This window comes from Rhinatrema bivittatum, chromosome 12 (genome assembly GCF_901001135.1).
Source record: "Rhinatrema bivittatum chromosome 12, aRhiBiv1.1, whole genome shotgun sequence".
NCBI lineage: Eukaryota > Metazoa > Chordata > Amphibia > Gymnophiona > Rhinatrematidae > Rhinatrema > Rhinatrema bivittatum.
This window is the reverse complement of record NC_042626.1, coordinates 19,607,466-19,621,253: the sequence shown is the minus strand read 5'-3', so window position 1 is coordinate 19,621,253 and position 13,788 is coordinate 19,607,466. Positions and strand designations below refer to the sequence as shown.

General features: G+C 48.1%; 1 protein-coding gene across 7 annotated transcripts in view; it reads left to right on the top strand.

The window, feature by feature from the left end:
• LOC115073605 (golgin subfamily A member 6-like protein 6) overlaps positions 1–13,788 on the top strand; it is a 41,112-nt gene that overhangs the window by 15,193 nt on the left and 12,131 nt on the right. For 6 of the 7 annotated variants that reach the window (XM_029572129.1, XM_029572128.1, XM_029572127.1 and 3 more), the window contains 8 exons: positions 812–832; positions 3,665–3,685; positions 3,799–3,819; positions 6,368–6,388; positions 9,031–9,051; positions 10,612–10,632; positions 11,910–11,930; positions 13,193–13,213. In XM_029572129.1, coding sequence (XP_029427989.1) covers positions 812–832; positions 3,665–3,685; positions 3,799–3,819; positions 6,368–6,388; positions 9,031–9,051; positions 10,612–10,632; positions 11,910–11,930; positions 13,193–13,213 — 168 coding nt within the window. The remainder of the gene's footprint in view (positions 1–811; positions 833–3,664; positions 3,686–3,798; positions 3,820–6,367; positions 6,389–9,030; positions 9,052–10,611; positions 10,633–11,909; positions 11,931–13,192; positions 13,214–13,788) is intronic. The other variant, XM_029572123.1, reaches the window with a different exon arrangement.

Genomic DNA, 13,788 nt, shown 5'->3' with positions numbered 1-13,788 from the left:
GAAAACTGACAGGAAAAAAAAAAATCCCGTTGAGTTTGAATGGAAGGAGTGAGTTTTGTGCCTGTCTCTGAGGTGGAGCAGTCGGATGTCGTTCCAAACAAGGCCATCCTGCTCCAGATGTGGCTGATTCCAGGGATTTAGGAGGGAACACAAAGGGAGCGGTTGAAAGCATTAAAAAAAAATAAAATTTAAAAATGATGAGCCGGCAACTTGTACCCAGCGAAAGCCTTCTCTAATGTTGCCCACCCCCCTCCCTAAATCCCCATTCTACTGAGGTGTGGGGTGAGCCAGCATCATTCACATTTGCCACTGCTCAGTGCAGCTGAGGGACAGGATCTGTAAACTGGCTCTGGGTCCTGATGGATGCCCAGGAGGGGCTTGGCACCCGCTGGGCCAGGTGATACCCAGTCTTAGGGCCTGAGAACTGAATTTTTATCTAATCTGCAGCCGGCGCTGCCGGTTTTTGTCGCCTCCTGCCCCCACACGTCTCCTAGAGAGACTCCAGCCCTTGGCTTTGAAACTCCCTCCTGCCTCTCAGCTTTCTTAATCGGTGGTGATAGGGCGGATTGAGGGATAGGCAATGTAGGCCTGAAAACACTGGGAACCCCCTCTAACACCCCATCCCCCACAGGCTGCTTTCTAATCTCCAAGGGGGAACTTCCCTGCTCTCCAACCCCCTCCCACCCCTACCCCACCTCTCTGCCTACAGGTGCCCTAATCTTAAAATCCATCCCTGAAGGCTGAGGTTGTGAACCTGACAATTGGTGGAAATTAATGTCTCTTGTTCTTGTTCTTTTTGTCTTTTTCACAGATCAGCAGAAGGATCTGCAAGGTAAAATCTATTTTATAATTCCAGCCTTCCATAACTCTTCCTAATAATCCCCCAGCGCTCTTCTTGTTTTTGGTCCTTCTCTGAGCTCTTTGCAGCAGGGTGGAGGATTCTCCTGTGCTTCTGAATGTGCGGCCCTCTTCCCCCTGACTGGTTGGGTTTTCCAAGAAGTCCCAAATGAACATGCCTGAGAGATTTGCATGCAGATATCTTATCTTATGTATATTCATTTAGGGATCTCCTGAAAACCCGACTGAGCTGGGTGGAGACCTGAGGGACCGGCCTGAGCAGCGCTGTAGTGAAAGAACAGCACAAGTTGCAGAGCTGCAGAATCACATGGGCACAGAATTAGGTTATGGTCAAGGACGACCCAGTGCTCATGGAGTCTGACCTTTCTCTGACTGTCCTAACGACTCTCTTGGGGGGGGGAGAAGGTGAATAAACCCTACACATCTGTAGCCAATTCTTAAGCACCGCCATGCCCCTCAAAATATGGTGCTCGGTTTAAGTCCCTTGTCCTTAGTCAGGCTACAGCCTTGTCACCACGGTCGCCATTCTTTTAATATCCTCTCTGATATTTAATGGCTAGCCATTACTATTTCTCCTCTGTAAAGTGTCCATAATTTCACCCATGCAAGAGAAAGTGGTGAAACAAAGAGGAAGGCTTCCAAAACCTGTCACAGTGACCCCCACAGCAGGTCTGGTTTTCAGGACACTGAATATTTATGAGGTAAATCTACATATTCTGAATCTCAAACATATGCAAATATGTCTCGGACTCGTGTTTGTGGGTTTTCTGTCAAATTAGAATTGGTTGGAAATTTCACATTTATTTTCAGTTACTGCAGGTTGGGGTATTTTCTTTGCTCGTATTGATCACTAATTGATGGATATTTCTGTAGATCTTGACAGACCTCAGTACATCGGTTTCTATTGAAGGGCCCGAAAATGCTTCTGTGTGGCACTGGTTATTAAATTAAAAAAAAAAAAACAAGGTGCCGGCCCGATGGCCCAAATGGAAATCACTGCACAGTGCATCGCCCGTGCGGAAGGTCCCTGGGTTGGGCCTGGGGGTGCTGTGGATGCCAGTACTGGGTCCAGCCGAGCCTGAAAGTGCAAAGGAACAGGAAGAAACTGCTAGGTCATAAAAAATGTAAAGTGAGGTCCTGATGTACGCCAAACAGGAGAAAGATCTTGGTGTGATCCTCTGAAGACCTCGAGGTTGCCAAACAGCGTGCTAGGGCAGTGGTCAGTATAGGTCTAGTGATGCTAAGGAAAGGAGATAAAGATGAGTAAACGAGGCGATTCCAGGAGGAAGCAGAGGTGTTGATGCCTCTGGGCCACTGCTGAGACCTTATCTGAAGGACCGAGTCTAATTCTGGAAACCTGACCTCTGAAGGGATACAGACTGAACAGCAGCACCCAAAATGGTGCGAGCTCTGTACACCAAAAGACCTATAAGGTGAGAGCTAAATATGTGGAAGAGGGCAGGGATTTGATGGAATCATTCAGATTTCTAAAAGATAGAAATAATGCATGGAGGCTGACAGGGTCAGACTGAGGCATGGCATAAGAAAATATTTCTTCACACAAAAGGGGAGCCAAAAACAGTAACAGGATTCAGGAAGGCCTGGGAAAGGCATATTTATTTATTTAACATTTTTATATACCGCAATTCACGTAGCAAAGTTACATATCATTTCGGTTTACATTAGAACAATAACAAGCATGTAAGAATGCGATTACATTAAAACAGGGGAATAAACTAGGATTAGGGTGAACAGGGTAATACAACCAAACGTATCAAATAATAATACTACTACGATTCTTTTGCATAGAGGAGTTGTAGTTGAGAGGAAATGAAGGTTAGAGCCAGAGATCAGATGAAGTCTACATTAGTGCAACAGGAAGGAAATTGAGCAGACTAAATGCACTTTACGCTCCTTATCATCATCATATTTTCTGTTCCTACATTGCACAGCAAAATGTTTGGAAATGTATCTGGTTAATGGGCCTGGAAGCGTAACACAAGTGTCTAAGACTTCTCTTGCAAACACCTAAAATCAAGCCCATCCATATAGAATTTTCTGCACCAAGACAGGGCGCCTCTTGGCTTTTAAAAGCCCGCTCCACTTTCTAGGAGCCTGACATTGGGAGCAAGGGTCCCCGCAAGGTGCTTAGGGACCACTGACGACATTTTCCCCACTAGGTGCGTTCCAGCTGTTCTGCGGTTTCAACCGCACAAGGCTGGCATCTCCTGCAAGACCATGGCGCCAGGCGCCGTTCAAACCGTGAAACAGCTGGAGTGCACCTGGTGGGGGGAGAGGTTTCGGCAATCTGTCGCACACCTACAGGGGCCATTGATTAGACCGAAGACTCCACGCCCAGCCTTTTGAAGATGTGCTTGTGTGTGTCTGCGTATATAACTCAATGCATGAGTGTGGCTGTGTGTGCTTACGTGCGTGTCTGTTACTCTGGGTTTCTGGGGTATCATGGGTGTGTCTGCGTATATAACTCAATGCATGAGTGTGGCTGTGTGTGTGTGTGCTTACGTGCGTGTCTGTTACTCTGGGTTTCTGGGGTATTATGGGTGTGTCTGCGTATATAACTCAATGCATAAGTGTGGCTGTGTGTGCTTACATGCGTGTCTGTTACTCTGGGTTTCTGGGGTACCATGGGTGTGTCTGTGGAGGATTTCCTGCTCTCCATTAGGTGCGCTGTGATACTTTTAAGTCTGATGTGTTTTACATGACAGAGAATGAACGGACTCATTCTGAGAGTTGTAAAACTGATGCTGCACGTAACTGGTGCTTTTTTTTTTTTTCCTTTCAACAGTTCAGAGGCGGGAAGAAGGAGGTAAGGAGGTCTCTCTCTGATATGTTTTATGTGAAGGAGAATGAATGGACTCATTCTGAGAGTTGTAAAACTGATGCTTCACGTAACTGCTGATTCTTTCTTTCTTTCAACAGTTCAGAGGCGGGAGAAAGAAGGTAATGAGGCCTCTCTCTGCACACTAAAATAAAATAAAACTCTTTACAGCCACCATGGGGAACACTTTAAATATATGTCAGGGAGAAGTGTGAGAAGAATGAGAGGAAGCAGGAGGGAATGTCCAGGAAATGGAATCAAAAACTTTGCTCTGAGGAGAGTGGAACAGAATCATTGTAAGGGTGGAGGGTCAGGAGTGATAGGAGGGGGGGTGGGGGTGGGTAGGGTGAGGATTATTACTGGGGGTGTAGAGGAGATGGGGTGAGGAGTGATAGGAGGGTGGTGGTTATTACTGGGGGTGTAGAGGAGATGGGGGTGAGGAGTGATAGGAGGGTGGTGGTTATTACTGGGGGTGTAGAGGAGATGGGGTGAGGAGTGATAGGAGGGTGGTGGTTATTACTGAGAATGTAGAGGAGATGGGGTGAGGAGTGATAGGAGGGGGTAGGGTGGTGGTTATTACTGGGGGTGTAGAGGAGATGGGGTGAGGAGTGATAGGAGGGGGTAGGGTGCTGGTTATTACTGGGGGTGTAGAGGAGATGGGGTTTGGAGTGATAGGAGGGGGGAGGGTGCTGGTTATTACTGGGGTGTAGAGGAGATGGGGTGAGAGTTTGAGGAGGATAGGAGGGGGTCGGGTGCTGGTTATTACGGGGGTTGTTCGAGATGGAGGAGGGGTGTGAGGAGTGATAGGAGGGGGTAGGGTGCTGGTTATTACTGGGGGTGTAGAGGAGAGATGGGTGAGAGTGATAGGAGGGGGTAGGGTGGTGGTTATTACTGGGGGTGTAGAGGAGATGGGGTGAGGAGTGATAGGAGGGGGTAGGGTGGTGGTTATTACTGGAGGTGTAGAGGAGATGGGGTGAGGAGTGATAGGAGGGTGGTGGTTATTACTGGAGGTGTAGAGGAGATGGGGTGAGGAGTGATAGGAGGGTGGTGGTTATTACTGGGGTGTAGAGGAGATGGGGGTGTGGGGTGATAGGAGGGGGTAGGGTGGTGGTTATTACTGGAGGTGTAAGGAGATGGGTGAGGAAGTGAATAGGATGGGGGGTAGGGTGGTGGTTATTACTGGGGGTGTAGAGTTGATGGGGTGAGGAGTGATAGGAGGGTGGTGGTTATTACTGGGGGTGTAGAGGAGATGGGGTGAGGAGTGATAGGAGGGTGTGGTTATTACTGGGGGTGTAGAGGAGATGGGGTTGAGGGTGGATAGGAGGGTGGTGGTTATTACTGAGAATGTAGAGGAGATGGGGTGAGGAGTGATAGGAGGGGGGTAGGGTGGTGGTTATTACTGGGGGTGTAGAGGAGATGGGGTGAGGAGTGATAGGAGGGTGGTGGTTATTACTGGGGGTGTAGAGGAGATGGGGGTGAGGAGTGATAGGAGGGTGGTGGTTATTACGGGGGTGGTAGAGAAGATGGGGTGAGGGCAGTGATAGGAGGGGTAGGGTGGTGGTTATTACTGGGGGTGTAGTAGGAGATGGGGGTGAGGAGTGATAGGAGGGGGTAGGGTGGTGGTTATTACTGGGGGTGTAGAGGAGATGGGGTGAGGAGTGATAGGAGGGGGTAGGGTGCTGGTTATTACTGGGGGTGTAGAGGAGATGGGGTGAGGAGTGATAGGAGGGGGGTAGGGTGGTGGTTATTACTGGGGGTGTAGAGGAGATGGGGTGAGGAGTGATAGGAGGGGGTAGGGTGCTGGTTATTACTGGGGGTGTAGAGGAGATGGGGTGAGGAGTGATAGGAGGGTGGTGGTTATTATTGGGGGTGTAGAGGAGATGGGGTGAGGAGTGATAGGAGGGTGGTGGTTATTACTGGGGGTGTAGAGGAGATGGGGTGAGGAGTGATAGAAGGGTCGTTGTTTTTCATTATTTATTTTTTTTCATTTTAGTTTTTCCCATAGATGTCCTAAAAGACAAAAGGCTTAACAAATGATTTTGAGGTTTAAAAAGTCCTCCACCTGTGTCTCAGAGCCCTGAACCTCTATGAATGTTTCCACCCTGGTTCTGACCAGATTTCCCTATGTCACAGAATGCTTTGGCGCCCTCTGGTAGCCTTTTGGAAGGTTGCATCCATTTCATTCTTTGGGATTCAGTCTCCTAAGGCTTTGGGGAGGGCTTTCATCCCTCAGATGGATGTAGCTGGCTAATTCGGGGGCTAGCAAGCTGGATCCTCATGGATAAAAATAGCACCCCACCAAATAGTTCACAGGGCTTGTACTTTTACTCTACATTAAAAAAGGAGTTCCCAGTTTAGTGATTTTGTGAGCCCAGAATGAAAATGTTTATGTATCACTCAGATAGATAGAGAGAACAAATTCAGGCCAGTTTTTGGCTCTTCCCTGATATTAATGAACAAACACTGACACTAACATTGGCTCTGCTACACCAGAAGCTTTGGAATTTGGGTTCTGGAAAGCCGCTGGACCCCTAATTCCTAAATATAGTGACTTGGGTAATCATACAGCTAATTGCCCTTTGTGCCAGAACAAGAGTACATCTTATATCACCATGAGCTGTTACAGCATCTTATGACTCTCTCTCTCCCTCCCCCCCTTTCTATCTGCAGTGGAGCTCCGAGAAACACAAGGTACGTTTCTCATACTGAACTGTTTTACTTTTCAGAACATTAAGTATTCTAATGTGCTTGGCTTTTTCCTCCAGCATTAGGGTACACAAGATCAGCATTGCCCTTTAGACTTTAATTCAAGAGCAATTAGAGTCTAATCCTGAATTCAGATTATGCAGTCATCAGAGTTGTCAGTTGGTGCACCTAAAATAAATTTTGACCTCGAAGGGGAATAGCAAAATCAAAAATGCCAAAGAGCCGCTATCATTAAAAACAGTGATCGCGAGAGGGGAAATGCTGCCCGCCGTGTTCAGCTTCTGGTGGCTGAATTCCCTTCAGTCGTTGTGGCCTTCTCACGGACGGTGCGTGATCACCGGACATTACCACCATTATTGAGGATTCCTTGATGTTTTGGTGGATTTGACTCTGGTGCTGGGTTAACAGTAACCATCCGTTGTAAGTACTCTCGGTTATCCCGTGATGTGAGTGTGGTCACTCTGTAAAGGGAATCTGGTCTGAAACTGATAGGGGGGTGGGTGGGAGTAAGAAGGAGGGCAGGTGATGTCTTGTGGGCTGTGGATCAGCTCGGGAACTGATCCTGGGGTGCTCTGGGAGTTAACCACTATCTCTGTCGTGAACACATTTTTAGGACTGATTCTTCCATTAGGTGAGCTAGGTAGTCACCTAAAGTGCCGAAAACTGTTTTTGGAGGCAAAAACTCTGGAAATCTCCAGGTGCCACCTGGGTAGATGTGGGACCTGGAGACAGGTGGGTGGGGGGAATGTGGAAAAGGTGCTGGGCACTGCAGAAAGAAGACAAAGATTGGGGCAATGCTGGCGTGCTGAGTGAAGGGGAGGAGGAGGAGGATAGTAATGGGAGCAAATGGTCCATCCAGACTGCCGAGCAAGCTTCTTATGTAGAAACTGCCACTCCATGCTGGTTACCCCCAAGACTTCTGTTAAGGGTAGCAATGTTTACAATCAAAACCAAGCAACTGTCAAACCCAGAACAAAATTACTGCCAGCAGCCTTTTTACAGGGTGAGCAGCCTTCCTGATAATTCATGCACTGCTGCTGCTTGGACTTTGCCCTAGAAGCAGCCCTGCACTTTTTCCCTTAATGTCTGCATATCTGTTCTGTACTCATTACTGTAAAGGTCAGGGCTGTTATCTGAATCCGATTCCCCTTTTTTCCCCCCTGCCGAAGCAGAGAGCGATATTGCAATTGTGTCACAAACATGAAAGCTAATTGGCTAAGGGTAGTAATCCCCGTGCCTTCTGTTGAGGGTGGTAGCTGCCACTCCGTGCAGGTTAACCCCATGCACCCTCTTCATTTCCCACCTCTGGCCTTTAGGGATCCGCTGTGTTTATCCCATGCCTTTTTGAATTACCTTAGTTTACTGTTTTCATCCTGGGGGGTAGAGGAGAGAGGCTGGGTACTATAGACAGAGGCTAAAGGGAGAGGGTTGAGGACTTGGTAGAGGTTGAGAGGTGGATGCTGGGCTAGAGCTGTCCCTGATAGACAGGTGTGTAAAGGGGAGGGCACAAAATTGAAACTTTTACCTAGCGTGCGTAATATCCCTGCACATTTCTGTGTATAAAACCAGACATGGTCCTGACTAGGTGAGTCATCAGAGTCCAAGGTCAAACTATAATGGGAGCTGGTACTGTGCTATCATTATTGAACAGGGAGCCCGACAGAAGGGTGGGGGCAGTATCCTATCTGGGCTGAATGTCACAAGTATAAGAGCGCTGCTGCTTCAGGATCCCCAGGATGAGCGGGAGGCCCTGATGAGAAATAATTATTACAAGGCCTGCCCCTCAGCTCCAGATTTTCAGGACAGGTTGATCCGGTCCTGGTTTTAGCCCATGGTGTAGAGGGACTTGTAGTTTTGCTTGTTGATCCTAAAATTGGAGCCAGTTGACAACCCCACCCCACCACTCTGTGCCAGCACCGGAGAAACAGGTGCTTAAAAAATGCTTTAATATCTCCTTTCCTGCTCCAAGATTTATTTCACTCTTGAAGATATTATTAGTGCTGACAGATTTCAAACCTTCTTTCCATTTACCTTCCTCCAATATAGAAATGTAAGTAAATGTGTGAGGTGGGTGGAGAGGGGAACTAGTGTGCAAGCTTCCTCATCACAGGGGCGCGCTCAAAACAGTTAACATAGCACAACCAGCTGGAGATTGGTTTTTAAACTGAGCGTACCTATAATGCAAACTGAAAAAACTATAAATAAAGTACAGGAAGTCCTCAGAGTTAAGACACAACTGGCTGCTGAAAATCGCATCAAAAGTCAGACTGTTGCACGTGGAAAGCGACTCTGCCATAAGAAGAACGTTATAATGGGGGGTTGGTTCTGGCACCAAGGCCTCGTGCTCCAGCGGGTGCCTGTGGGGAGACCCTCGGGTGTCCTAAACTCCTAACAAGGGTTGTAAGTTGGAGAAGGGGGGGGGTGTCCATTGCAAAACCTTGCAGGGCTGAATCGCTGTAACTCCCAGCGAATGAAGTCGAGGACCTGCTGTAGTGAGACCGGAATGGGCAGGCAACAGAGCCGCGTTGTTTTGCGGGATCCGGCTTGCCCTGCACCTGACTGACTGACTCCTTACTCTGAAGCAGGAAGGACCTGACACCTCTCTTGTTTTTCTTTTCTCTCCACAGTGCAGCTGAGGGAGGAGCGAGGTACGTTCAGAGCACAGAAGCCGTACGGAGACTAATTCTGCAGAATACGTAAAGCACAGCTGTGTGCGTTTAGGGTGTAAGAGGCATAGCTGCGGGACATTGTCAGCATCTGCTGGAGCTCTGGCCCCCACTGGCTGAGCGGTAAAACGCTGGCACTATAGGGAGCAAAGTCCCACCTGGGCTTGGTACCCAAAGTGGCTGTGAGAAGGAGAGGCAGGTTAGGGTTTGTTACCTGATGAACTACATCTCCATGCGTGCAATGGCGGTCAGACTGGGGCTTGATCAGACAATGGGGATTAACCGGAGCCTCCATTCCCTTACTTGTGCCGTATCTCAGCAGTCCTGAGGGGTTACTTCCGGATTAATTTAGCCGTGTTTGGATAGGAGATGGGTTAGGGAGGGCCTGGGGGTGAGGTAGGTAGCAGGAGTGGGATGTTTGGCAGGCTGTACCATGCTTGAGGGTGAATGGATGGGGTGATGAGGATATCTGGGGGTTTTGGCTACAGTGGCACTAGTGAGGCACTTTGAATGCTTTTTTCTTTTCTTTACCTTACCGTTATACCTTTTGTTTGCTTTGTGTCATGCTTGGAGCGCATCTTGGATGCGATAATCGGTTTACAAAGGTAAGGCCAAGCCCACTGGCAGCTAAGACATCCATTGTTACCTGTTACAAGTTATTATTACAGTGCAGCACCTGGCATCCCAACAATAACTTACAAAGGATTTGTACTGCTAAGAAAGTTTCCAAATGAGCCCTCTGACATGACCCTTTAGCAGGAAAGCTTTTAATTGTTATAGGGTGCAGTGTTGCCTTCCTCATTTTTTTTTTTTACTATTTTGGGATTCTTGCTGTGTTCCTGACACCCCCCCCCCCCCCCCCTCCTCCCAGCACGCTCTGACCAGTGATGTCGTACAGAACGTGCTGGGATGAGATCTGGAAAAACCAGGCTGGCATAGGATGAGCTGGGAGCACTGAAAGTGACTGTCGCACCCACCACTGTGTTCCAGCTGACGTTTCTGGGACTGGCTCTGGTCTGACTGGTCCAGTCCTTCTGTGCTGATGGCAGGTGTTAGCTGTTTTTAAATTTATTGTTTTCAAGAATAACCAAAACATAATAGCTTGGCCTCATGGCCTTTAGTCATACATTTAAGAGCATAATAACCAACACATACCATAGCAATCCGGTGCTATAGCCGCTCTTATTCCACTCCTAGGTATCCCAGTTTTCATAAGTTTCTCCCATCCTCCCCCCCCCCCCCCCCATTTTATATTCGATTACAGCTTAAAAGCATTAGGGAACAACGCTAAACAAATTGGGAAAAGTTAATGTCAAATCCAATCCACGGAGAGTAATATTTGGAGAATCAGATGAACACACAGATTTAAACATCTTATATTACAGCCACCCCGCTAGAATCAACCACTGAATGATCCATGCATGATACATAACTTTGCCATCTTGTCAGAAATTGGTCTAGTTGTTTGTGTCTGAGTGCTGTCAGATGTTCTAGATAATGTTAGCTGGTTTTTAACTCTTCTCTGTCTCTCTGGTTTTACAGTGCATCTGAGAGAGGAGCGAGGTAAGTGATTCTCGGAGCTGCAAAATGCTTAATGTGCTCAATTATCCTATAGGAAGATCTAGTGAATCCAGAGGATCAGAGCTCTCCAAATATTCCAGTTCTTGCTCTTTTGGACATTTTGCTCCTTAGATTTTTAGAGGGACTTTTAGGCTGGCATTTCCCACTGCTCCTTTTGGGCTTCTAGCTCCATCGAAACAGCCTCTGCTGGAGCTGAAGTGCCATGAGCCTTCACTCCAAATTTCCTGGGAGGAGGGGAGAGGGCTCATCCCCAATTTTAACCCTTCCCCCACTCCATCTAGCCCAGCCATCACAGCGACAAGTCCCTGTCCCGGGCACACAGACCAGGGTGCTCTCCAGAACCGGGTATGTGTGCATCCTGAGTGGTGTCGTCATTGTACAATGGCTGGGATTCTCTCTGCAGCATCCCTAGCATCCAGCAGCTTGAGGAGCAGATGTCATGTCTGAGACTCAAAGCGTCATCGGACCAGCCCCTCTCCCAGATGATTTGTAGACTCATTCTGGGACAACACTGAGGTAGAAAATGGAAGTTAATGATGACCCCCCCACCCCTCTCCTAGAAAATGCCACAAGATGCATTTGAGTAATGTTAGCCGGGGAGATGCAGGTAAGGATTTTTTCCGAGGTAGTTTGACTGCAGGGCTCTATTGCTGATTTGATGTGGCTGCTATGGACTGCAAGTGCCTGGCTTTCTGTGGAAGCAGCCTGAGTTGGGGCTATAGTGCTGACAGGAACTGGAGTTTGCATAGCCCGTGCAAGGGGGCTGCTGGCTCTCTGATACAGTGTGGGGAAGCGGCACTCACCCTTCCGCCACCGCGCCTGCACTGTGGGCGGGATCCTGTTAACATTCGGTAAATGGGTGGGTTTTGTTTTTCCTTTTGAGAAGCAGGATGGTTGTCCAGTAGTTTTCTCATTATTTTGTGCTGCCAGCTCTTGCCCCAGTTGGGGCTGTGCACCGTGACCCTTCAGTCACAGGTACTTGAGGTTTTTCCTCTGTTTTATTACATTTGCTCCCCTCCTGTCTAAACTAATCATCCAAGTGTCCTCTGGTTGGGAAAGATGGATTCTGACTCTCTCCAGAGCACAATATAAGTGCACACATGAGCCACCCAGCAGGTGTCCCTGGAGGAAATTTGGGCTTGTGATCACCGCCAACCCAGGACCAGGAATCAAACCTGGGTCTACCAGACTGTGCTACCACTGGGCCAGTTGGTCTGTGCTAAAATGGCTCACTCTTTTTCTCCTTTCTCTCTCCTCAGCCCTCGTGAGGGAACAGCGAGGTATGTAACGTTGGCTTAATGTTCCTTGGGGTAGGTGGGGGGCTGGAAGAATGGGAAAGTTGCAATGCTCTGTACGTATTCGTATCTTGCTTTCATTTTGCTGGGGATTGAACCCAGGTCATCCGCACAGCAGCATGCACTGCCACTCTGCTACTGGAATAGCCCCAGCTCTGGTTTCACAACCCTTATAACTGCTGTTTCATGCTCTGCTGCTCTCAGGATACTCAAAGGTTGGGTAACGGAGATCTAAAAGTAGCTTTAGAAAGCATGTCTTCCATGGTAAAGGTGGCGTTGGAAGAAAAGAAAAAGCTGAGGTTCTGCCTGTGCTGCTTCTGACTTGCAACCTGGATCTGCTCACTTTCCTAGATATAAATCACTTTTATTTATTGTTTTACCTGTGGAGAAATGACACAGACTGAAAGCAGTGATCTTTGACTCTGCTGTGTATCATCTACTGACCCAGCAGCAGAAGCAGGAACAGGAGTTAGCAGCAAGCTGGAGTTGCAGGCCAGGAACCCTGGCACAAGCATAGAAGCCAACTAAAATGACTGGGAGTTCTAAACTCAATAAAACTGACCCCTGTCTAGACAAGGTGAAGGAGATTGTTCAATATTGGGGGCGCTCAAGCACCCTCTATATACTCACAGAGCTGGCACCTATGAGCTGGAGTCAGAAAGCAGGTCACAAGCTGGAGGCTTGCACCAGAGAAACTTGGTAATAGAGATTCTGTGGGTAGGAAGCTCAGTAGCAGAGAGGCAGGTTAGCTTCCTGCTTCCCAGCAGCCCCAGCCAATCCCTGATGCTTAGGGGTGAGGCCTGAAGGGCTGTCTGGAGCAGTCGTCTGCTGCTTCCACTCGCTTCCGGTTCCCAAGGGGTCTGAAGGTTAGGACTCCCACCTTGAACTTGGGGGCTGACAGGGAAGGAAGAGAGGCCACTTCCTCTCCCACCTTCAGACAATGCAGCTAGTCGGCACATTATTATTATGTTTAAGTCTCTGGGCCCTGGAGAATCTGGGGAAACTCCTAGAGACCCAAAGGTGAGATTCAAAACGTGGTCAGTGGGCCCCAGTACTGTCCATGTAACTTGTTTCTTGTTAGCTGGAGGATGACTCTTGCAGCTGTATCTGTACTTCTCCCCCATGTCTGCACGGTGTCGCTGTTAACTCGTGTTTATATCTTTTTCCTGGTTCTGGAGAATCCTGGCACTGTCGGTATTGATTTTTCTGGTAACACAAATAACCTTTTCTTTTTTTCTTTTTTACAGCAACCGTGAGAGAAGAACGAGGTAATGGGAATTCCATAAATAAAATACTAAATTATACAAGGAATTAGGAATGAGGTTTCCATAAAGTTAACGCCACCTTAGTATAAGGCAGGAGAGGCTCCCAGCCCCATGCTCAAACAAGTTGAAGGGGGAAATGGCATCTGCACAGATTTTACTTATTTTGCTCTTACAGGAGTTACAAAAGAAATGTAGTGTTTTTGCTAGGCAGTTGTTTTACGTGTATTTATTTGAAAAGCTACTTTGTCTCATAGACTTGGGATCGATCTGCTGGCAGTCATCTTGCCATTTTCTCTCTGCCGGTGCCAGGATGTATTCCAGGATGCACTTCTGTGACGTTATATTGCCGGGGGCCTCTGTTCATGCTGGCTCCCCAGGGAGAAACGTGGAAAACCTATACACAGATCACTCACAAGGCAGAATGTCTAGTCCAAAACGGCTTCTGCAAGGAAGGTTTCTCCACAACAGTAACACAAAATCCCCACGTTTAACTTGCAGTTGGACCTGCGTTTCAGGCACGCAGTAATAGCGTCTGATGATAATGCGAGTCCTAACCCAAAGTGCATTGGATAGCACCC